This window comes from Melozone crissalis, unplaced genomic scaffold (assembly GCF_028551555.1).
Source record: "Melozone crissalis strain CALT ecotype California unplaced genomic scaffold, PUWL_Pcris_2 ptg000004l_1, whole genome shotgun sequence".
NCBI lineage: Eukaryota > Metazoa > Chordata > Aves > Passeriformes > Passerellidae > Melozone > Melozone crissalis.
The window spans coordinates 41,109,185-41,132,656 of record NW_026535782.1 but is presented as its reverse complement, the minus strand read 5'-3'; the positions used below and the strand labels follow the sequence as shown (position 1 = coordinate 41,132,656).

The window sequence follows — 23,472 nt, the reverse complement described above, 5'->3', positions numbered from 1 at the left end:
TTGGATAAGCGCGGTCTCGTGACGGCGGCCGGGGCGGTGCCGCTCCCCCCACCCCGCCGGCGCCCCGCGTTCCATTGTGTGCGCTAGCGCCGCCGGGCCCCGCCCCGCCGTGTCCCCACCCGCAGGAGTGACCACGCCCCCGGCGGCGGCCCCGCCCCCCGTGTTCTCTTGGCTCATTTCCGGCCGCCGCCGCCACCGCCGCTTCCCTCCGAGGGCTCGGGAGAGCGAAGGAACAACAGCCGCCATTTTGTTTGTGTGTGAGCGACGGAGGGAGGAGAAGGGAGCGAGAGGCCGAGCCGGACGGGGCGAGCCAGGGGGAGGGCAGCGCACAGAGACCCAGGGGCTCGGACAGGGGACGGGGAGAGAAGCGAGGAACCCAGACGCCCCCCCCCCCCCCCCAACCCCAGCGTGCCCGTCCCCTCGCTATTCCCTCTCTTTCTGTTTCCTTTTCTCTCTTCTCCTTTTCCCGGAATTCTCTCTCCCCGCGCTGTCCTCCGCCCCCGCTTTGCCCGCTCCGCACACACGCCCCCGGAGCGCCAGGCAGGGGCAGTAGGGAGCCTGCGCTCGGCCCCCGCGCTGCCGCCGTCCCGCCCCGGCCCCCCCCCCCCCCCCCGCGCCGGGCAGCGCCGGGGACCCCCTCCCCCGCCCAGCCATTCCGGGGCGAATCCCCCGGCCTTCCCCGCCGTGATTTTTCTCCTGTTTTACTATTTTAATTTTACCTCTCGATCCTCTTCTCGCTGCGCGGCCTCCCCTCCCACCCCGACTTCCAACCTCTTCGCTCCCTTCCCCACCCTCGCAGAGGCGAAGGGGGAGTCCCCCGCGCCCGAACAGCGGCCGAGGGTCTCCTCCCTCGCTCATCGCGCCCCGCATCGCCCGTAGGTCCGGGGGAGCTAAGACAGGCAGCCCCCTCCCTGCCATCATCCTCGGCCGCCCGGGAAGGGGGAAGGTAGGCAGAGAGGGCGGGAGGGGCCGGCTTCTTCCTCCTCCTCCTCCTCCTCCTGCCGCTGCTGTGGGATCGGCCTCTCTGCCTGCGCCGAAAGGGGGGGGCAGCCTGCTACTGCGAACGAGAGAAAGAGGAAGGGGAAAGAAGAGAAAAAGGGGGGGCATAAAGGGTGTTGAAACCCGCCCCCCACCTTCCCATCCCGCGATCGGTGCTGCCTCCATCAGGACAACAACCCCTCCTCCTTCCCTGCACAACAAGATGTGAAGCGGAGACTCCTGGGACTTATCCTCACCCTCCTCATCCTTACAGCTCCCCTTTCTGCAGCCATTAGCGACGGGCGAGGAAGAAGCGAGTGGAGCTGGGGACCCCGCGCACGCCGTGCCACTCCCCCCGCCGCCTCCCCCCCAGCCCTGTCGCTGGCGGTGGGTATTTTTTCGCAGGGTGGTGTTGGAGGGGGAAGGAGCCGCTGCTAGAGGACGGTGATCTTTTTTTCTTTTTTCCTCCTCCTCTCCCCTCCTTCGCCCGCCTCCTTGTGGCGATGAGGAGGAGGAGGACGGCGCCGAGGAGGAAGAGGCTGATGGCGGCGGTGAGGAGGCAGCAGGAGGAGGAGACCCCCCGAAGGATGAAGATGATTATGGTGGCGGCGGCAAGGAAGCACCAGCACAACAGCCGGGATTAATTTTACTAAAAAAATTTAAATATTCACCAGCCTCCATTTTTTTTTAATTTTTTTTTTTGGCGGGGGCTTTACCTGCTCTTCCCATCTTCGTTCAGCCCTTTCGCCTGGGGGAAGAGGCCTCACCCCCGCCCGCCCCAGCTCCCACCTCTCCCAATTTCTCCTCTGCCGCCCTCCCAGAGCCCGAGGAGCAGAAAAAGGGGAACTTGGCCCCCCTTCTCCGCCAGATCTTCCTCTTCGCTCTCGGCCTTATTGTTGTTCTTCACCTGACTCGGGGCCCCAGAAAAACGTGAAGGTTTTGGGGTTCACCCCCCACCTTCTCTCCGCTCTGAGTGATTGTCTAAAAAATTAAAAATGGCCGAGAATGTGGTGGAGCCGGGCCCGCCTTCAGCCAAGCGGCCTAAACTCTCCTCACCGGCGCTCTCCGTGTCCGCCAGCGACGGCACAGGTCAGTCTCCGGGCCCCAGAGGCTCCCCGCTTCTCGGTGCCGCAATTACTGCCCTTTTCTCCCCTCTTCTACCTAAATCTCCTCCTCCCTTTTGCTGCTGTTAGCTCGAGCCTGCTCTTCTCCTTCCCGTCTGTTTCGCCTGCTCTCGCTCCGTTTGAAGCTATTCGCGTTAATGGCTCAGGGAGGGTGTTCTGATGGTTTTGCCCTTCTGGTTTTTTGGAAGTGATTGAAGGCGAAGCTGTTCAGTTTATTGTGCTTTTGATCAGCTGCAGATAGGACTTAACAGTTCGTCATTCTCGTGTCTTTCACAATAGTAGCGATTACGAGCTCCTTGCTAAGCATAATGCCAGTTGCAGAAATACGAAGTAGTGCTAAAGACGATGCTTTTGTACACTTTATTGTTGAATTACGTGTACAAGTTTCTTGGTTTTGTATTTTATTTTGCATATACGGGGTTCTTTTGCAGCTTGTTTAGAAACGAGAGATTTATTTCTCTGCTATTTTTCTTTTTTCCTTCTTATGTGCAGTGTGCTTATATGATTTACTTCTTACAATCCTCCGTTCTCCTTCCTGCAGAAGTGTATCAAAATACTGCTTTTCTGATTTAAATAGACCATCGGCTTCAGGAAAAACAGCTAAAACCAAAATCCAGATGCCACGCTTGTGGCATAAGGTTTATTGAGACTCTTATATTCTTAGAGATGAAATTTTATTTCACCTTATTTGCCTTAAGAATCAATATGGAGTGTAGTTAATCTTGCATCTCCTGTTTCTTTGCTGCAAGACCAAAATGTCTGAAATTCCCCTGTAGACTTAAGAGCTGTGATGAGGAAAGGGGCTTCTCTGCAGTCCTGTAAAGGTCTTTGGTGATGCTGGGAAGGCAAGCTAGAGCGTGGAAATTTTAGGTGTCCCAATCCCTAGCAAATATGAACTGGTTGTACTGGGAGGGGGGAGGAAGTAACAAAGGGCTGTTCAGCCTTTTAATGCTTCTTGCGAAGCAGGTGAGTATTTGGTGTCATTTTGCTGTGAGAATACTCTGTTACCTGTCCCACTGGAGTTTCTTTGAACTCCCATTAGATCCCATTAATCTATGGGATATGGAGGGGGCCTCCTCCTGCCAGTCTGGTGAGTGGTGGCATTTCTGAAGGCACCAGTGCTCTTGTTCAATGCAGTTAACAACTGACAAGAAAAGGGAAGAGTTGTTTTCTTGTTGTTGGCTTTTGGGGTCTTTGGTTTGGTTTGGTTTTCTTTTCTGAAAAGCTCTTTGACAATTAACACCAGGTTTTAATAACAGGTCTTTGAGCAGTGGATGTGATTCTGCTTGGGATCATCTCCAAAATTTTGATTTTGCCTTTTCTGTTCTCAGTGAATGACGTATTAGTTTTGAAAAGTTTGTGTGTGACTTTTAGTGCATATTAAATACCACCAATATTGTGTTGTTAGTGGAGGACATGACTGTTCCTAATATCAACAGGCCTCTAGTGAGAGAGTAGAAGAGGGTTGGAGAAGCTGCTCTTTGGCTAGAACTGGTTGTTGCCTGGTTTTGTGCTAGATTTGGAAAGACAGTGGTCAATTCAATAGTAACCGTTTTAAATTTGCCTTGATAGTGGTTACTTTGCTCTGTTTAGAGAGGTGGAATAAGAATATTTTGTGAGAAAAGTTCTTGATACTTTCATATTTTTAAAGTTAACGGCACGTTTTATTCAAATGCATGCACATCTAAGTTCAGGCATTTGTGATCAAATAAAGGTTGGATAATTTGTGAATGTATTTCAGTTTAACAGGTGCAGGCTCTCACAGAATACTTAGTCTTTAGATGTTAACTTACTGGGCAGCTTTTTATAGTGAATAAATGGACATTTTACAGTTTTGGTGAAACACTGGGGACTGGACAGTTTCAGTACTTTTCAGTCAGTTTCAATTTTTCCCAAAGTGATTGGGACTGTCATTATCTGATAGCTGTGCTGAAGTTTATAGTGGTGCAAACACTTCATATATGCTACATAAGACCTATTAAAGAGTTCTTAATCTTGTGACTTTTTTTTAATTGCCAAGTAATGATGGGACAGTTTTACTTTCTGTGTTTTTTAACAAGACATATAATATCTATTTCTGTGAGTAAAATCATTGGTTTTAATAACCCTCAAAATACATTCATTGGTTCATTTTTTCACAGAAAAAATGAACCAATAAGTGTATTTCGAGGGTTATATTTTTTCATTTGCTGCTTGAGACTGCAGTTTTTGTCATACTTCTGTTGTGGGAAACTGCTTTGAAGTTTACAAATGTTTAACCTATCTGCTGGTTAAATTTGCTTTGAAATAGTGCAAGCAGCTGTCATGAGGTAAATTCCACTTATAGAATCTTGTATTGTCCCCACTCCTCGGTTAATTATAGGAAATAAGTAACATGGTACTTATGTACTTACTCAAGCACTCTTTTTAAAACTTAGATTCTCAGAACTATCAGAGAAGGAGAAAGGCAGGACACTCACACTGTTGATGAAACTTTTAGCAGCATCTGTGCATAGTGCTGTTTTTGCTGTTAACTTTTTGATTAGTTTTTTAATCTGAAACATTTTAGGTTGTTGGATATGTAAAAATGATGACTGACTCATGTTACATTATTCCCAAACTTGCAGATGTTAAGTATATTTATATTGAAGACCAAGAGGAGTCTCTAACTCATGTTTTCACTGTAGATCTGGATGATACTCATAATGTGGGCCTGGAATGTACTAAACTCTAATGTTGGTGGCTTTCTTCTAAAAAGATTGTCCTAATATGCTTGATTAATTGGCAGCAGCCAAATACAGCTGCATTTCCCACTTTGGTTGTGGTGCTGCATCATCTTCTGTCTTAAAAGTTATAGATGGTTCATGTGTTCCCTGCTCAGAATTTGCTTTGCTGTGGAACATACTGTGTTAGTGTGCTTTTAAATTGCTTTATTACTGCCAGTTCAACCTTGAGGATGCAAACTGAAATGTTTGTAGCACATCTTGTAATAGTAGTTTAGAAAGTCTTGGTACTTTCAGCATCCTCTAATATGTTAGAATTTTTGAACGGTCTCACTTTTTTTTTTAACGTTGTGTAGCTCTAGAGTAATTTCAGAGACAGTGTGGGATTCTCTTGAACTACACAGGTTTTTCTACAATTTTTTCCCCCTTTCTCTATTTAAGTGTTAAATTTGTTGCAAGAAGAGTGGTAATGATCTATGTATCTTGTCCGCCCTTAAGTTTTCTGAGGGCCATTACAACTCTACAGTGGGGTCCTCTTTTGGTGACAGCAGTGACTTTGTTACACTTCAGTACGAGCACGGCTACACTGACAGAAGATGACACTGACTACATTGCCAATGTAGCACCTTTGCTCATCTTTCTTAATGGTAGCAACATCTTTGATATGTTGCACTTACTCTAGCAAGACTTTCTTAAACATTACCTTAGCAAAGCGGTGCATATTAGTCCCCCTACTGTAACAGAATAACCAGAGTGAATCCTGAGGAATTTCCTCTTGGACTAAAATGAGTGAAAGTTGTTAATAAAAAAAGATTTTTAACTGGATGCTTTAAACCACTCGTTTTGGTATTGGAGGGGGGGGTGGTGTTTGAGAGGTGTCTTATTTGTGGATCCCTCAACTTTACCTGCAGCAATGCAGGTGTGCTGAAATTGAAATTGCTATGTACAGATTCCTATGTGGTATATTCAGGGCAGGAGAGTTTTACTGTATTTTACACCCCCCCACATGCCCTCCTCCTGCTGCTGAGAAAGCAGCTGTTTTCTGTGAACTGGGAAAGTGTTTTGGGCTCTGGGTTCAGAACCACTGTGTTTCTTCACAGAATAAAAATGGAGTACACCCCATGCTGCCTTGTGTTTGTATAGCATCATGTCTTTAGGCTGCTAGATCTGAAAATAAGAGTTGAAGTGCTTAGTGTTTCAGGCTTGCTGGGACACTGGAAGTCAGTTTTCTACAATTAGTTGGCATGTGTGTTATATCAAAGAGCAGAGAATGTATTTTGTGGTGTGTGCCTTAACATCCTTCAGTTTCCTGTATCCAAAAGTCACGTTTTTCTGTGCAGTAGCACATCTTCCATCTCCCTTGAAGTATCCATCTTTTGTAAAGTCTGGATGTTCCTTTTTGTCAGAAACTGTTTCTGACCTTTTAAATTTTGCTCTGCCTCACATCAGAGGTCTAAGACCTGTAATGAAACTTCTCTTCTGCACTGCTGCAGTTCTGACTGATACTCATCTTTCATTCCTTCCGAATGGATCAGGATGTTTCTTTTCTCAAAATGAGTTGTATTACTCTTGCCCCACTACTCTTTTCAATTTTCTGTTTTCCAAGAGTTGTGTGGTTTTTGCTAGCATTTGTACATACTACATTTAAAATTAACAACTTTTCATCAGTCTGTTTTCTAGCTAACATTAAAGACCAAATGATTAGCTACATTTTAGCTTGTAGCCATCAGTTAAACGTTTTCATCCCTTCATGTTAAAAGCCATTTTCCTTGCTGGTTTTGCCTTAAAACGTCATTTGATGGATGGACTATACTGTAAGTCAAGTATTGCAGTGGTAGATGCTTGTCTGGCAAAAATGAATGTCTTTGCTGTGTAGCTAAACAGGCTCTCAAAGTAACTGTATTAGGAATAAATATAAATTAAGAAAATTTACGTCTGTGAGACTTCTTTAAAAAGTCAACCAATCATTTGTATAGTGCTTAGTGATTTTTAAAAAAAAAAAAATGTGTGCTTTTGAACCTTGTAGGTTTCCAAACCGCTGTATCTATTCTTTGTGTCTTTCACCATGCAGACTCTGTCTCTGAGATTCGGTAGCTTTCTAACACTGCTCAGAAAAAGTACCTAGTTTTTAAAAAATAAGTGCTCACTCCAACACGAGGGCCCTATGTACCACGGTGTAAAACTGAGTGTTGAGCACTTACAGATAAAAAGCCTTTGAGACTGGAAAACCAGTTTACAATTGCAATTTAAAACTAGATTCACAAGTTTAATATTGCAGGGGAAAAACCTTTGTTTGGCAAAAGACTTAAGAATTTAAATCCTATATTAAAAAAAAAATACTAGTTTTTCCATCTTGTTTCTCACAGTCCTAGAGCAGGGTTTGCCTTGAGTTCAGATTATTGGTCACTTGTGCATTTGTTAAAAAAACCAAATTTTATCTGAGAAGGGTCTATCAGACTCTAGGTTTTAGTATGTTTTTGGGGGATGTGGGTCTGATGAGATGCTAATGCTAAATGCTGAACTGTTGCTGTAGGAGTTCTAGTTTTCTGTATTTTTATAACTTGGAGTAAACCACTTTGTTATTAACTTTCAATTTTGAGTGATATAGTGTATCTTTCCTGCATCTTCTCTGTCGGCTATTTGATCATCTCCAGTGTGTCACCTCACTGTCTTGTTTAGCAGGAGCAGCCTTTCAGTGCTTGTTCCAACTGTGTAAAGATACTACTTCACCCTTTCTCATCACTTGATTTTGTGTTCCTTCTGAGAGGGTTTGCCCAAAAATCACTTTGATTTATTATTTGACAAATGGAGTCGTTTTGCTGTGTAGATTTCACTGACAACTAAACAATGCACACCTGTCTCCAAGGATTTTGTTTTTCTGTCTTTACTTAAACTGTAGCAGCAGGCTGAAGTAAAATACATCTGTCTCTGCATATGGTGGTGTGCCTGATAAAAAAACTTCTGTGGCTGCCTTGAATTTGTAGAACTTTAAGTAGAACTTCAACTGAGGCAGAGATCCTCCCCCTGAACAGTATCTGACAACCTATCATTCTCTTCCTGAAGAGCAACAAGTTTTCTTTAAATGGACTAGCATTTAAATGTATTTAAAGTTCTCTTTAAAACTTTATGTGCAATATTTTCCTTCAAGCACTTATTTCTTCCAAATCTTTTTGAAGAAAATTAGCAGGAGTGTTGAATTCTGATGGACTCAAACACAGTAGCTTGTTGCTCAATTGATTCCATTCCTGTAAACACACCTGACATCAAGCATGTCAAATTGGAGACCAGTGTAAGATTTTTAATATCAAGTGCAAGTTAGGTACAGAACCTTGAAAAACAGGTTATTTTCTATTAGTGGTCATTATGAGAGAGGGCAGATAAAGATTTAGCTGTTTCCCATTTGATGGTGTGAAGCCCCTCAGTACTGCATCTTTTGCTGTATTCCCATAAGAGATCTAAGGATGGGAGTTCTGAACGGTCTCTGCTTGCAGAATCAGGATTTGTTATTTCCTTTTTTGTAGGACTTCCAAATACCACTGAATAGACAATTTCTCTTGTTTTAAGAGGGATTGTAACATACTTCTGCTGTTTTAATGGATAAAAAGACACAGATTTTCAGGGTTTTTTTCCTTCTTGGAATTCTAATAAAAAGTAAAAGTCCAGCAAAATGCTGATATATGGCTTCCTCAGTACAAATTTTGCTGAAGCTAAACTGCCTTTTATATATTACTGGGTGTAATTCCAGGAAATCTAGGGTATTACTGGTTTAAGATAATGAAGTCTCATCTGCTGACTTATGTTATTTTGTTTAGTTATAGTTTTTTTTTGTACATAAATTCAGCATTGCTTTTTGCTTTTACTCTGGAGTAATGTTGAATGAACTCAGAAAAGTGACTTGATTTTTTGGTAATTGTATGTGCAGATTGCATCATTTCAAAGTTGTTGTTAACTTGACAATGAAATGAACTTTACTCTTTTCTTGAAACTGATTTGTAATTGGTTCTGACATGAATCGGTGTGTTCCACGCACGTGAGGGTGTTCCCATCCCATCTGCATGTACCCAGTTTTTGTCCACCAGCTTCTGTAACTTTCTGGACCTGTGTGCATACACAGGGAATAGTAATACTAATTTAGAGACTTTTGACTCAAGTTAAAGGTAGTCCAATGAAATTTATGTAAATAGCAACATGTTCACAAGGAAATTATTAATGGCGTGACTTCAGCATTTTGGAATTAAAGTGTCAAAACTTCGCCTTATGTTATCAGTGGGTTATCAGTGATGGCAACACTAGTGCCTTTGTATAACAGCATGAATAAACAGGTATGTAAATAAAAATGTCTCTGAAATTCCTCCTTAAGTAATATTAAATCTTTAAACGTATCCTATTCCTGAATTTTGACCCCAGTCTTTTCCATATGATTACACCACTTGTTTCCTTAGAACAGTTACAGTTCTATATTCCAGACTCATAACCATTGCATTTTCATTATGGTTTTCTGTGGTAACTCCTACTATCATCTATATCTCTAAATATTGGGTTTTTTTAAGAACTTTGAAAATGAAACTGAAAAGTTTGTTATAAATACAATTTTCTTCTGAAGCTGCAAAAGCCATGCATCAATCAGAGCTTACTAAAATAGGCATTTCAGTTGATATTAGTTTGGGCAAAGTATGACTTAGACTTGCAGGTTGTTGAGACGTCACAAAACTGAGACTATTTTCCTTAAGCAAAAGTTGATGTGTTTGACACCAGTGTTTGAATAGGGATTAGGATAACTTAAAAAATGGAGAGAGTGAGATCCTAACTTTCTGGACTTCAGTAGATGTTGAATGATATGCTGTTGCTGCTTTAGAACGATTTTTTTGTTGTTGTTATTCACACTTGTAAAATACTTACACTTATGCCTGGCTGTTAAAACTAATACTGGAATCATGTGCATTCTGCATGGTGAGTTGGACTTTATCAATAAATATTTGATTGTTTTAAAAAATATTTGTGCCAGAAATTGTGTGCTACCATAGTGTGCAAACATGTTTTGAACCTTCATGTTTGTTGTCTTCCAGTTGCTTTGAATAAGGTTTTTTAATATGCTCTCTGTATTGTTTACAGTCTTACCTCAAATGACAAGGTTTCTTGAGGTAGTGAAGAAATTCAGGTCTTGTCTGGATTGGCAGGGAAGGAAGGTGGCAGTGCTTTCCCAGTTTCTTACAGGGAACAGAATTGATGTTGAAGTCTGATGCTGAAGGCTGTTACTCAAATGGCGAAATAGAGAACACAAATGTGCAGTGGCTGCTGAGCAAGCGGTCACCCTCCATGAGGGTTATACAGGGAGGGCTGTCTGAGCATTTTGGAACAAGTAGCTGCAATGATGACTCTAGACCTTGGTATCTTACGCTGATTTGGGTGTTTTGCCCCTTCATTTTAAGTTAATTTAGTAGATGAATTTAAATTAATTCTACATTTTAAGTTAGAACATTTTGGCAGAGTTTGTGTTACCATTGGGCAGTTGTGGCTTTGTAGAGTATCTACATGAAAAGCCCCCTCTATTAATGGATTTGATGGTCTGATCTCCAAAGTGTGGTGTAGCAAAGTTCCTACTAGGTTGGTGTGTGCCTTTTCCTTGGGCATGGGTGGGTTTTTGATTGGTTTTTTTTGGTTGGGTTTTTTTCTTCTTCCCTGATAAAACTGCCTGGACTCGTCTAGCTTAATTTTCTGTCATTTTAGAGGCCTTGGGAATTGATGACTTTATTAGCACTTTGTTTCAAGTCTGTGCTTCACCTTTGCTTCTGCATTTTCATGGATATTTGAGGATTATCCTATGAGATTGTCTCCTTTTCTTGTCCTGCCTTTTCCTGCCTTTTTTGGGTTTATGTTTTGAGTTCTGGCTTTTGTTTTTCTTTTTTGAGGGCATTTCAGACAGTGTGTTTTAGGGCCTGTAATGCTGGTGCTTGACTGCAAGCCTGAATGGCTGATTTCTCTGGAATACTGGTGGGATCTTCTGGGCACTTTCTCTGTCACATGTAGGCCCTGTTCAGTTATGGGTAGCTTTTGTATCCCTGTACAGGGAAGATACTGACCTCAGCACCTTATTGTTGTTCTTTGTCTGAAAGCACAGCAAAGGTGTTGTGTTTTCCATGTGGTCCAGCATCATGTGTGGTTTCTGTCAACCCTGTCACATACATGCTTTGTATTCAGTGTCCTGTATTAAGCCTTGTCTGCTCGTTTTTTTCTGAACCCAGTGACTGTGATATAAGTGGATCCACTAAGAGGTTGCTGGGCTTCAGAAACATTTGTGTGAAAAGGTGTGTGTTTAGCTGCTTTCAGAGTTGGTGTGTCTCTGTTTGGAATATGATATAGAGGAAACAGGGATAGGACCTGTTGAGTTTCTTACCTCTTTGCTGGTCTGACAGAAGAGGTAGGCTCAGCAGTCAGTAGCTGGTTCTTGAGGCATTGCTGATCACACATGATGCTTTTCCTTCAGCTTGTACCAATTCTTCTCAAGACTGAATGCTCGAATGTCTTGAGTCTGAGGGTTCATTCCTGTGAGAATGAAGTGTTGCTATTTTGTAGCACTTGGGGATGTTCCTAGAAAACCAGTATAGTTCACTGCAGCCTATTTGCTAGGATCAGATAGCTTCCATATAGACAGGAATTCCTGTTTTATTCTGAAAGGTGGGTAAAGGTCTGTTGTCTTAATCCAGAAATGAGAAAAGAATGGGATCCTGACTGTAGACTAGAAAGTGTGTAAAAGAAACTTGTGTGTCCCACCTGAACATGTGGTTTCCTTGCTAAGTAGTGAGTATTGATATATATTCCCTGCTTTATAAACACTGTCATAAATTGCTGCTTTGCCTCCTTTGAGAGCTGTTGCATTGCTGGTGCTACCAGGTGCTCTTGCAGTAAAACTAACTTGAAATAAATACTTCGTAGCTAATTTGAAAATTGATCACTTGATAAGACATTGAAGTCTTATTGACTTAAGGATTTTGATTGCACACTCTGCATATGTATGAGTTTAAAGTCCATTTTGGTGCCAGGTGGCTTTTCAGCCCAGGCTGGCAGTTTCCTTGCATGTTGCAGATTAGACATTGTCAAAGGCAGACTTTTGGAAGTAGAACCCAAAATCAAGAGTTCAGTCCATAGTATGCAGTGCAGGTTAGTACACTAATTTCTGAAGTTGCCTTCTCACAGTTCATGCTACTTAATCCAGTCTAACTGAACTGCCACTGATAGACATGGATCTGTTCCTACTGTCTTTTCTGGTTTTCTCACTACAGATCTAATGTAGCCAGGATAAGTTGCTGGGATATTTTGTTTGTTTTGTTTTTTTTTTTCTGAGGACTAAGTGTTCAGTAGTGGTACAGTTCCTAAAAGGAAATTATTATATGCCTTTGCATATTGAGATAAACACAGATTCAGACTTTCAGATCTACTACTTAGATGTTATTTTGAGGTTTTCTTTTCTTTGCCTCTTGGGTGACAGCAGCAATCTATTCTATATGTTCTTGTTACCTGTAGAAAGAAATACACTAATAATACCATAAACAGCATAATGGGGAATCGCTCTGTGCTGCTCTACTGAGATCAGGATTCAGGTCCTCCACCGCCACTTCTACCAGTGTATTACTGGATGGTTTTGGGCTTTAGGCCAGGTACTGCCAGTTCTGTTACATCCCAATTTTTCTGTGTTAGGATCTCTAGAGATAATGAATCAGGTGGACAAACCTTTGCAGGACTAATCTTCCTCCTCTACCTTCCCAAAAACTTGATTTTGTTAGTGAGAAATCTTTGTGCGTATCCTTAATGAAACAGATTGCAAGAGTAGCAGTGAGCTCAGTGTACTGGAAAGTCAATCAGCTCTCTGCATACTTCTCACCATTGTCTTAAGCTATGCCTTTGTCTCTTGGGTGAGTATGTATGATCTTGTTATCACATGATTTGTGAGCTGCCTGGCCCAGCCTTGACAGCTTTTGGCTTGGTCATAGGTAGAACTTTCTACAGTGGCCTCTAGGGCACCAGTCCTATGGAGAAGACTGAAGATATATAACAGAAGACTGTTATATATCCACAAGGTCCTATTTGTCTTTATGGTAATTTGAAGTTTTGTTTCAGTCCAGTATCAGAACATTTCTGATACAGCAGTTGGCTAAAATGTAATTTTCATGGCTGACCAGACAATTGAAAGGTTTTTTTTCTATATTTACTGACTAAAGAAGATTTGAAGGTTTATTTTTGGGAAAGACTTCTAAACAGAGCAAACTCATACCAGAATATTGCATTCTTGGTAGCTACTGCTTGCAATTCTTGTTGACAGTATTCTTTTACAATGAATTGTCTCTAGTATATACTCTAGGATTAAAAATCCTAGCAAGTTAGTTTTATGTGAAAGTTTTACGTTGAATGTCTTAAATGTTTTGATGTGAAGAACTAATCCAGTTAGGATTAGTTCACAACCATTCAGATTGAGGGTGGGTTTTGTTAATGTAGCTGGTGCTGTGTTGTGTTTTAAGGTATTAATAAAAAGAATTAATGCCACTTACAGTTTTTATGACATTTTTCTTCCTGTTCACTGATGTCACAGAATGACCAGGCAAAGGAGCTCAGAAGGCTTGTACCTGGATGCTCCAGTTAGCAATGGGTAGTAAACTTTCAAACTGGAGTTATCTCCTCATTTATGAGGAGGGGGAATTTAAGGAAGTGAGGTCTTCAGAGAAGAAGATTAATATTTTCTTGTGAGTCAAGATGACCAAATCTTTGTCTCTCAAAACAAGAATTGCACTGCCCCTTTGTGGTGTTATGTCTGAAATCATCTATATGGATCTTCCTGAGAAAATACTATGTGGTAGTTTGAAAAACAAATTAGTTTTTCATACTCACTTTACAGTTGGCTTTCTGAAGGGCTTTATATGCAATGGTCTGAACACAAGAAAAATGAAGCAAGGATTTTTGGTGTGGGACTTGGCCTGTACTGGGAGTAGTGTTTGTTCAAGAGCAGAAATTCTTTGCCCAACTAGAAGCAGTCAAAAACATGGCCTTGGGACTGTGTGGCTGCTGGTGGGAGGTGTCTGGGCTGCCATGATGGTTTTGTTGTCGGTACAGCCTTTGTGCTGGGTCACGTTTTTTCCCGTCACTTAATTTTGTTTTCAGTTTTGTTTCCTCATCTTTGAGGACAACAGACTAAGTTGTGAGTTCCTGATTGTATCTTTTACTCCTTCCTCACCCATGGGCTCTTTGTCAGGTTATTAGCATTCAGGATGCAATGTTTCAACAGTTGCTTGTTGTCCTAACAGGCTTCTTAAGGTGCCAGTGGAAGCTGATTTAAGCTGTCATCGATTTCTTTTATTGCCTTTTCCATTTCCTTGATCTCTAATTTTAGGGTCCCTTCCACTAACTCTTCCCATGTTCGTTGTAATGTAATTTTTAAGTTAAACACTGAGCATTGTAAGTTGGTTTCAGTTTTTTGTTTTGGGTTTTTTGTGGGGATAGGGGTGTGTGTGGTGTGTTTTTAGATGAATCTACTGACACACAACATTAAGTTCATAATTTTAGATGGAAGACAACTTGGACAAAGACTTATTCTTCTGATTGTTCCTTCACTTTTGAATCTTCAGAAATCCCAGTCTTGCAAATGAATGATCAGTCCTTAGTGTGTCTTGCAAAGCATAAGTTCTAGCACAAGATGTATGATAATGAAGAATGTGCTACTTCATTGTGATAGTTTAGAAGTTCTTTAATGGAAATTTTCTGTCTCTGGTGGTTTGTAGTAATGTAGAGTGTGTAAAAGGAGTGTTAAAATCCCTGTTGTGGTGTACCTGCATTCTTGCCAATCTCATACCATATTTTGAGAATCCTAAAGTCACAATCTTATCTGTGATAACACTTGTGAAGTTGTAGAAACTCTGTTAGTCCAGGTGCTTGGCAGTTTGGGTATAGTATCATGTGAAACACTTTAAACAGATCCATGATGCTGATTAACTTTGCTGACTTACATGCTGTTCAACTGTAGTCTTTTCCCACTAATATTTGGACTATTTGCATCTTGAGCTCCACCTTTTTTGGTCACTGCAGCCAAGGCTGCATTTGAGCTTTGCATTCCTCACCAGACACTCATTGTTGGTGAGAACAGCACAGCAGCTCCTCTCTCACTTGGAGAGGGAAGTTGCCATTAAAGCATGTCAGAAACCATAAACTTTCAAAGTTATTTTTGGTTTAACTACCGTAGATTAAATAGACCAAGGTACATGCACTGCTGCAGACGTAAGAACTTGTTCCCTTGAGCAAGTCAGTGTTGGGTACTATGTAATATTCTTGTATCTATATATTCCAAGTAGCAATCTTTGGCCACTTAGTTACCTTGGGGATTGCTTTGCATGGACTCTTGAGATGGGAATTTGTTTTTTCATCCTAATGCTCTTCACAGCTTTGTGGCAAGGACTCTCCAGGGTTACTTTGTTTTCTGACAGTATTTGTTGTGGGAAGATACTGGCTGTCCAGTGGAGTTCAATGAAATTTGGCAATTCAGTGCTGGTAATGACTGCATATGGAAGAATAAAAAACCCAAAGAACTACCCAAAAAAGAAACCAAAACAACCAACCAAACGAATTGCCAGAAAACCCAACTCAACATAAAACCCTATAGCCAAACCTCTATTTATTATTTAATTAGTAGTAAACATATTAAAAGTTATATTGTTGTATTAATTATTGCTATTCCAGAAGTGACAAGTTTAGAAAAAAATTTAAAGACAGTGTTTTCCCAAGAATCTGCTAATTCTTTTTAGTAATCGCTCTTTAATTCCATTGGCTAACTCTGGGAGATTTCAGTATGTATTTTTCACTCCTCTCTTGTCAGAATTCTCAAGTTGAGCGATCATGGGCTGAGATATCCAGTGACCTTTCAACACAAATTGTAGAAAGCTGGAGTGGTTTCCTCTAGTTTAGACCTTGTAAAGTTGAGAATCGCTTTTATCCTGACGCATTAAATAGCTTTCAGTAACAACTGATAAGGGAATTATGCTCAAATACAAAAAATCAAGTTTTGCTAGAAATTAAAAAGTAGAAACTTCAAGATGCTCTTAGTTGCTCTGACCTCATACACAATCTGTTTTGTTTTTCAGATTTTGGATCACTCTTTGATCTGGAACATGACTTGCCAGATGAACTGATCAGCTCCACAGAACTTGGACTCACCAATGGTGGTGACATTAACCAGCTGCAGACCAGCCTTGGCCTGGCACAAGATGCTGCCTCTAAACACAAGCAGCTGTCTGAACTTCTACGGGCTGGTAGCTCCCCAAATCTCAATATGGGGGTCGGTGGCCCTGGCCAAGGCATGGCCAGTCAAACCCAACAGAACAGTCCTGGAATGGGAATGTTGAATAGCATGGTGAAGAGCCCCATGGCACAGGCTGGGCTGACTTCTCCCAATATGGCGATGGGTGCGAGTGGGCCGAACCAGGGTCCTTCTGCTCAATCCACAGCAGCAATGATGCCAACAGTGAACAGCCCAGTTAACCAGCCTGGCATGGGAATGAACACAGGGATGAATGCTGGCATGAATCCTGGCATGTTGGCAGCAGGCAACGGACAGGGGATGATGCAGGGGCAAGTCATGAACGGTTCCATTGGAGCAGGCAGAGGAAGACCCAATATGCCCTACCCAAACCCAGGAATGGGCACTGGCAACTTGTTGGCTGAGACGCTGCAGCAAGGCACTCCACAGATGGGAGGGCAGGCTGGACTAAGAGGGCCACAGCCTGGAGCCATGAACAAGGTAAGACAAGCTAAACTTCATTACTTTTCTTCATTGTTGACTTTGTTTTGGAAAGTTAATCCTCTGCACTCTGGATTCTGTAGGATTTTTTCTTTAAGAATCCTGTATGATGGATTAAGTAGTTTATATACTGCTAAAGTGGAATTTGTGATGGTCATAGGAAGCAAAAATTGAATCTTGCACAACAAGCAAGACTATGACTAGATTACAAAGCCTATTTTGGAAATCTTATGACAGTACAGATTATCCATTACACTGTAAAGTAACTTGACTGTATTTTATTCTGTTTTATGCTTTCTTTGCAACTGTATTTTTCCATCTAATGTGATGCTGGTATTGCAAGTGTGATGGGAATCCATCAGGACCTTTTAGGTGCTGTGGTGCTTTTTTCTGTATGACAGTTAATGCAAATATTTGTTGTCTGAGATCAGCTGAGTGTTTGTGCTGTGGCAGATGCTGAGAGCTGCTCACAGGTTTGAGCTGACTGCTCTCTCACTGTGTGTGCTGGGTATTCGAGTTAATAGTAGAGAATGAGCGCTTGTGTAGATGTCTGAGGACAACGTTGGGTTATTCAGACTGTTAATCTGACTCAGTTCTAGTTGCAGAATTTGCAGTGGCTTTGTCTACTGGAGACTAATCCAGAAAGTTAAAAAAAATATTTTTAATACTGAATGGGAAATGAATGTGCTTTTGTAATCCAGGAGGCTGGAAGAAAGTTGTCCTAAGTCACCAAAAACATGAGAGGAGACCTACTGGTTTAACTAAGGATAAAAGGATGTCTTTAATTTAATTTTTGTCATGCATAATTAGCCAGCTTAGAGTAGGAGCCACTTGAGTATTCTCCATTTCTTTTAATGTTTTGATCAAAAGCCCAGAAAATACTTTGGTATTTTAGTTCGCTTTAAGTGAGTATTTTGTGTTTCTTGGCTGCTGAGAGGAGAGGTTTTTTTAAGGTGCTTTGCAATACCTAAATCTACTTCTGAATGCCTAAAGTCAGTCCACTTGAAGGACTTGGAATGATAAGTAACAGTTGATTAATATATTTGAAACCTACATAAAAATTATGCTGTGTATTAGTGGTTTTGTCATGCTTTAATATATTAAGTGAAATTACTTTTGTGTCTTGTGAATATTAATTATGAAATTCTTTGGTCTTAGTTGCTTGCTTAAGCTCAGTGTGCTAACTTTTGAGGGGGGATGTGGGTGTATATATATGGTTTTTTTTTAAAGTAATGAGTTGATTCTATGGTCTGGTCATTTCAGATATTTTTGCCTGATAGGAAAATTGATACAAAGCTTGATTACTACAGTAGAAAATTTATATGCAGCTTACAGTGGTAAGAAATATGTAGCTGCATGAAGTATTCTTGCATTGGAATTATATAATACCTCATTCATTATTCCTTGGCTGTAAAAAAAAAAAATTAAAAATTGATCTTCAGAAAGCTGTCTTCAGAGGTCAAAAATTGATGTATTGAGTATTTGGATGGAATGCAACTTCATCCTTGCTTATCAGAGCTAAAGTAGAGTTATGCACTCTAATAAACTCATTTATCTAAAAGTAAAGAAAGGACATAAAATGAAGCTTTTGACTGATTTAGTCTAAAATTAAATTGTCTCCTTTCCTTACTTAAATTCTAAAAGTTCTGTACATGTAAATTAAGAACCCTTTATGCTTTTGAGAATATTCAGACCAAATACACAAAAACTTCTGATTTTTAGTTCATAGTTCCAGACTGGTTAAAATTACTTAGGGTTCTTTAATTGCTGATAAAACAATCTTGAGGCTTTTTGTGTTAAGTTTAGTGGGTATAGTCCTCATAAAGGAGTTGAAGCTGTCGGATGAGAGAGAACAGTCTGAAATGGAGGCTGAAATTCCGGAATGTCTTCAATTGGTTTGGTTGTTGGCAGGCAGCCTGTGTTTCACTTCATGCAGTAGGCTTAGCTAAGTCTGACAGCAGTAATGTCTGACCGTTTTATCTCCCCACCCATCTGCTTTTGGGTTTTCCCACCTACAAATCTTCAATAAGTAGATGAAAACAGAGGACCTTAAGCAGTTGTTTTTAAAAGCCAGTTTTTCTAATTGGTAAATTTAGTAGCATGTTGCTGTTAAAGTGGGAGTTGGTGTAATAACTTCTGTAGGTTTTCTTCATTGCTGCAAAAAATGCACATTATCCAGAGCTCTCCTTCAGGAGGAAGAAAAAAAAAATCAGAGGAGATGTTTTGGTTATGATTGTTCAACTTCATCATGTTAGCTTGCCAAAGGCAGCCCCTTTAGGTGATGGGAGGGTTGCTTCAGAGAGTTCTTTCTCAGTGAAATGGACGTCTTTTGTGCAATGGTTTGTAGAGAATAACTTAGGTTTCCTGTGACGTTGAGTAATTGGGAGGGAGAATGTTATACTCTTCTAACAGCAGAGGTGAACTCCATGGGGCTAGTCAATTTGGAAAGTGAAATTGGTTTTGTTTCTGCTTTGTTCTGTTAGCCGGTGGAGTTACTGAAGTTTTCTTCCTCTCTTCCCAAAACATTGACTAGCAATAGAGTGGAACACTTGCTTTGCTCATTATCTATGTACTTCTGACCTTCTCTAGTCATGCATGTTACTTTTAGGACTTGAAATCCCAAATGTCTCTGTAAATTATTTCTGTTCATAAACTTGTTCTGTCACAATCTGATGCTTGATCCTGTAGTTTTCTGTCCTGATGGTAGCAGTCACCAACTTATGAAGAAGCAGTTCTGCCTGGATGCTGTCTCTGTGCCAGTTACATGACAGGCTGTGTGGGGAAACTAATCCTGACTGAAATTGAAACTCAGGTGGTCATTTAAAAAGGAATTAATTTGAATTGTTGTTCAGGTCCAGGTTATACTCCTCATTTGGAAAGCTAGTATCCCTATAATAGGGAGGGAATTTTTTAAAAGGAGTTGATCTTGCCTGTCAGAGGAGGGTGTGAATCCTACTTTGGTGACAGTACCGACGTAAAAACGCCTGTGGAACTCTGCCCTGAAAGGAAGTGTTAGAAGTTTGGAGGGAAAGGAATTGTAACAGGTTTTGTGTTCTTGAATAGTTTTTTGTTTTCTACGTGCTTGGTTTTGTGCAAGTTAAGAGGATAACAGACATGCCTTTTATTCTTGAAATAGTGTTTTGGAAATTGTTTGTAATGCTTGGGTTCTGTCATGATTGGAGTATTTTTCATGTGTTGTATTTCACTAGATAGTTTTACAGCTTTGATTTAAATGTAAACAGGTAACTTAGTGCAAAACTTGAATTGCTAAAAGCTGATTCATATTTCTGATTTTGAATTATTCTTCATTTGGAATTTTATCTAGTTAAAACCTTTGTTTTGTTCTTCCATGGGGTTCTGTTGGGAGTGCGTGGTCAGAGTCTTACCTGTTCAGCCTCGTATGAAGGAAAGAGGGTATTTTGTGTGTAAGTTGCTCTATCCATTTCTGTCATAGCAGTGCTCTACCACAGAGTGAGAGACCTGACCTTCAGGTCACTTATATTTCCTGTCTGATTCAAGAAATGTTCACTTACTCCACTGATGCAGTGGATGTGTAGGCAGTTCAGATTAGTAAGGGCATTACTACTACCTCTGCTATGTGAGCATTTCACTTGAAACATTTAGTTCCAGTAGAAATTCTTTGTCACTTGGCTTACTCTTTCAGTAAGTGCAAAGCTCTCTGCTATTATTGGCTTTATCAGTTTAACTTCTGTGAAGAAGATTCAATGGCAATATTTTACAAAGACAAATATAATTTGTCAGAATCTCCTTAACATCCTCTAAGTAGAACAATAAGAAGTTTCATAACAATAAATTTCTGTTCAAAGTTGAAGAGATTGAAGATGTCACTGTCAAAATGTGAAATTAGATTAAGAAAATAAAAGCATCATATATTTCTTAGTGTTAGCATATTCAGTCTCTAATTTTAGATAGGTGGTCAGTGTTCTTGGTTGCCTTTCTGGTTTTCAGTAGCTGTTTGATTCACCAGGTAATTGTATCCATACTGTTCAGTCTGTGACTGAGCATACCATATGATCAAGTACATTAATCCATTCAAAGGGGAGTGTGAGTTCCAGTCCTTGCCTTTCTCTTCTTTGGTAAACTAAGGTGGAAAAAAAAGAATGATTGCTCTCTTTATACCAGAGTAAGAGAGGAATGTTTGTTTATGAGGGAAAAATGAAGCAGTGAGTCTTAAGTTTCTAGAGTGACAGGGGGAGTTTCTTGCAGAAATAGCAGCGACATAATGCTGGTGTCTTGAAATAGGCATCTGAAAATACTACTCAGTTAAGTGCAAAGAAAAATAATCAATAACAGTCCTTGGAAAGAATGCAGCAGACACCACTGGCAAAATGTAGTTTGGGTATGCTTGAGTTCAGTAGTGCTCTACCAGTCAGTAGAATGGCACTAGGAAGTGTTGTACAGTAAATTCTTGTTTTTAAAGACCCAGCTGGAATTTACTTAAACTAAATCTCCTGTTTGGGGAAAGTTAATTAACTTTCACTTTTGAAGTTGTGGATATGGAAAGATACTAGATATCATCAGTATAGCCTTAAACTAGACCATGCACTGCAGTTTCCCTGGTAGAGATATACATAGTTGATACTGTGAATTCTGGATCCTTTGAAAGAATGTTATTAAAACTTAGTTCTGTTTGTTTACTTCTCCATGCTTATAGTTATCTTTGCAAATCTAAAAGCTGGTCACAGTTCAATACTAATGCAGACATCTATCTGTCTTTCAAATATTAGAATGTTAATGATGCAGTTGTTCTTGCAGAGAAACAGTAGAATATTTGCAATGTCTGTGTCCATACTTATATAGCTACTTGTCCATACTTATATAGCTACTTATTTAGCAGGTATTCCTTTTCAATTTGTGTTCTATGCTATTAACAGTAAAACTAGAAGCAGAGTTAGTCACTTGACCTTCTTCTGAGCTGAAGATGTGTTTCATGGCACTAGAATAAAACCTTGGGGAATTTCCTCTGCTTTTGTAGTTACTTCTCTTAGATGGGGGGAGTACCTGAACAGCCGTGTCTGATGTTACTTGTAAACTAGAATGTTTCCTGAACTCACGTCATCCATGGTGAGAAATACACACCTTTCCCCATTCTGGTATTGACAGCTCCTGCTTCCCCAGGATGTGGAAAAGTCAAGTTGTTTTCTATTGTGGATGTAAAAGGTAGAATCATTTGAGATTACCTTTGCTTTCTATTATCATCATTTTATGATCTTCCTTCTTTTCTTCTTCTTTACTGTGAATTGGAACTTCTGTCTGTTCTTCCTTGTGTGCAAGTTCTTGCATATGTGATGAAATTAAGTGGAAACTGTGAGGTGAGGAGAGACAGAAAAACTTTGGATGAATATGAGGAGAAGTAGGAAAGGTGAAAGCAAGTGGTGGCCAGAAAGCATAACTAGAGGTTGTACTTGCTGACTTGTAGCTATGACTAAGCCATGTATGTTTTTGCATTGTATTGCAGATGAAGCTTTGTACTTCTCCTATGCAGTGGTACTAACACCACCTTTCTTCCTTTCTTTGGCTGGCTCTTCTGCATTTGTTTATCTGTCCCCTCCCAAAGAACATTAATGTGCTGATGAACTGTGTGTCAGTCTTTCTGGTTGTTGGTTACTGATACAATTATAATTATACAGGATTTTGATCTTTGTTCTGTAGCTATGAGGCCATACATTTCTTTCTTTTACATGTTTTCTTTTATTTGTGTTTCTCAATGTGTCACAGCAAATAACATGAGCATGCTCCTTCTTGTGCAGGATCACAAGGCCACCTTGTGCCAGGTGGAGAGTCTCCCAAATGATGTTTCTCTTGACTCAGGCTAGGGTTGCATGCAGGTGGTTGGTGTCAGGTTAGTCTGTGATGGCAGAACTGGGGGGCTTGGCTGTGAGGTTTACCTGAGGATCTGGCAGGTGTCAGTCTCACCTGGATCAAGTAATGGCTGCTGATTTGTTCAGGGAGACTTGGAGGAATTTGGTTTTTAGTATCTTAGGTGTCATTTGAGTGTCTGGCTTTGAGTGAGTTTGGTGTGCTTGCCTGTCAACCTGGCCTGAGCTCCTCAGGTCTTTGCCTCCCCTGTAACCTGAAATGGGAAAATATTACCCCTGTTAGGAGTAGCTAGGCTGAGCTGGGCATGTGGTGTTCTGCTGCCAGGTCCCTTGGCAGAGCAGGGTGGAGGGGAGCCCTGTGTTGCTGCCATGGAGAGAGCCTTGTTGGAGGGGGCTGGTCTTGCACCCCAAACAGTGCCAGTGGCTGATGCTTGAGAAAGCATCAGAGATCCTTGATGAGGATCACTCCAGCTGAGCCAACTTGATGAGTAAATTGAAAAAGTCAGAAGCTTCACATAAAGTTTGTGTTCAGCTTTGTTGCAAATATAAATGTTGATTGGCTTGGTGAAACTCATCTGTGAGTTTCATTAGAAAGTTGTTTTGGGTGATGTAGCAAAAGTGTTGTTTTTAGATCTAGGTTTGAGTTTCTTACCCTGTAGTCAGGACAGAGCTGGCTCACAAGGCCACAGTTATTCTGAACCCTTTGAAATTAGCGTGTGAAGTCTCCAATTGTCTGAGTTGGGTGTCTTGACTTCTCCCTGTGACACCAAGTTGTGAAAATATGCCTTCAACCTTTAATTCTGAATGTTTGGTTTGTTTTTTAAGGCTGATAGCAGCATAAGTTACAGAAGTCAAATGGAGCTGGTGATAGTAATAGCCAGCTTGTCTGTGCTTTGGTGCATTCTCAGATGTCAACTGACTTTGGGAGCTGTGATTGTTAATGACCTTGAAAGCTTTGCTCTGAAATTTATGGTTTTGAGCATGTCCTTGCTTTCAAAACTCTCTGCAGTTCTGAGATTCCCTCAGAGGGATAAGGCTGTCTTACAGGCAAA

The 23,472-nt window shown here is 40.9% G+C and overlaps 1 protein-coding gene across 1 annotated transcript in view; it reads left to right on the top strand.

Moving 5' to 3' along the window:
- The first annotated feature begins 622 nt into the window (after nucleotides 1–622).
- Nucleotides 623–23,472, top strand: part of EP300 (E1A binding protein p300) — a 61,336-nt gene continuing 38,486 nt past the window's right edge. Inside the window, exons 1-2 of the mRNA XM_054272177.1 lie at nucleotides 623–2,067; nucleotides 15,925–16,580. Of these exons, the coding sequence (XP_054128152.1) occupies nucleotides 1,974–2,067; nucleotides 15,925–16,580 (750 nt within the window). The 5' untranslated portion in view covers nucleotides 623–1,973. The remainder of the gene's footprint in view (nucleotides 2,068–15,924; nucleotides 16,581–23,472) is intronic.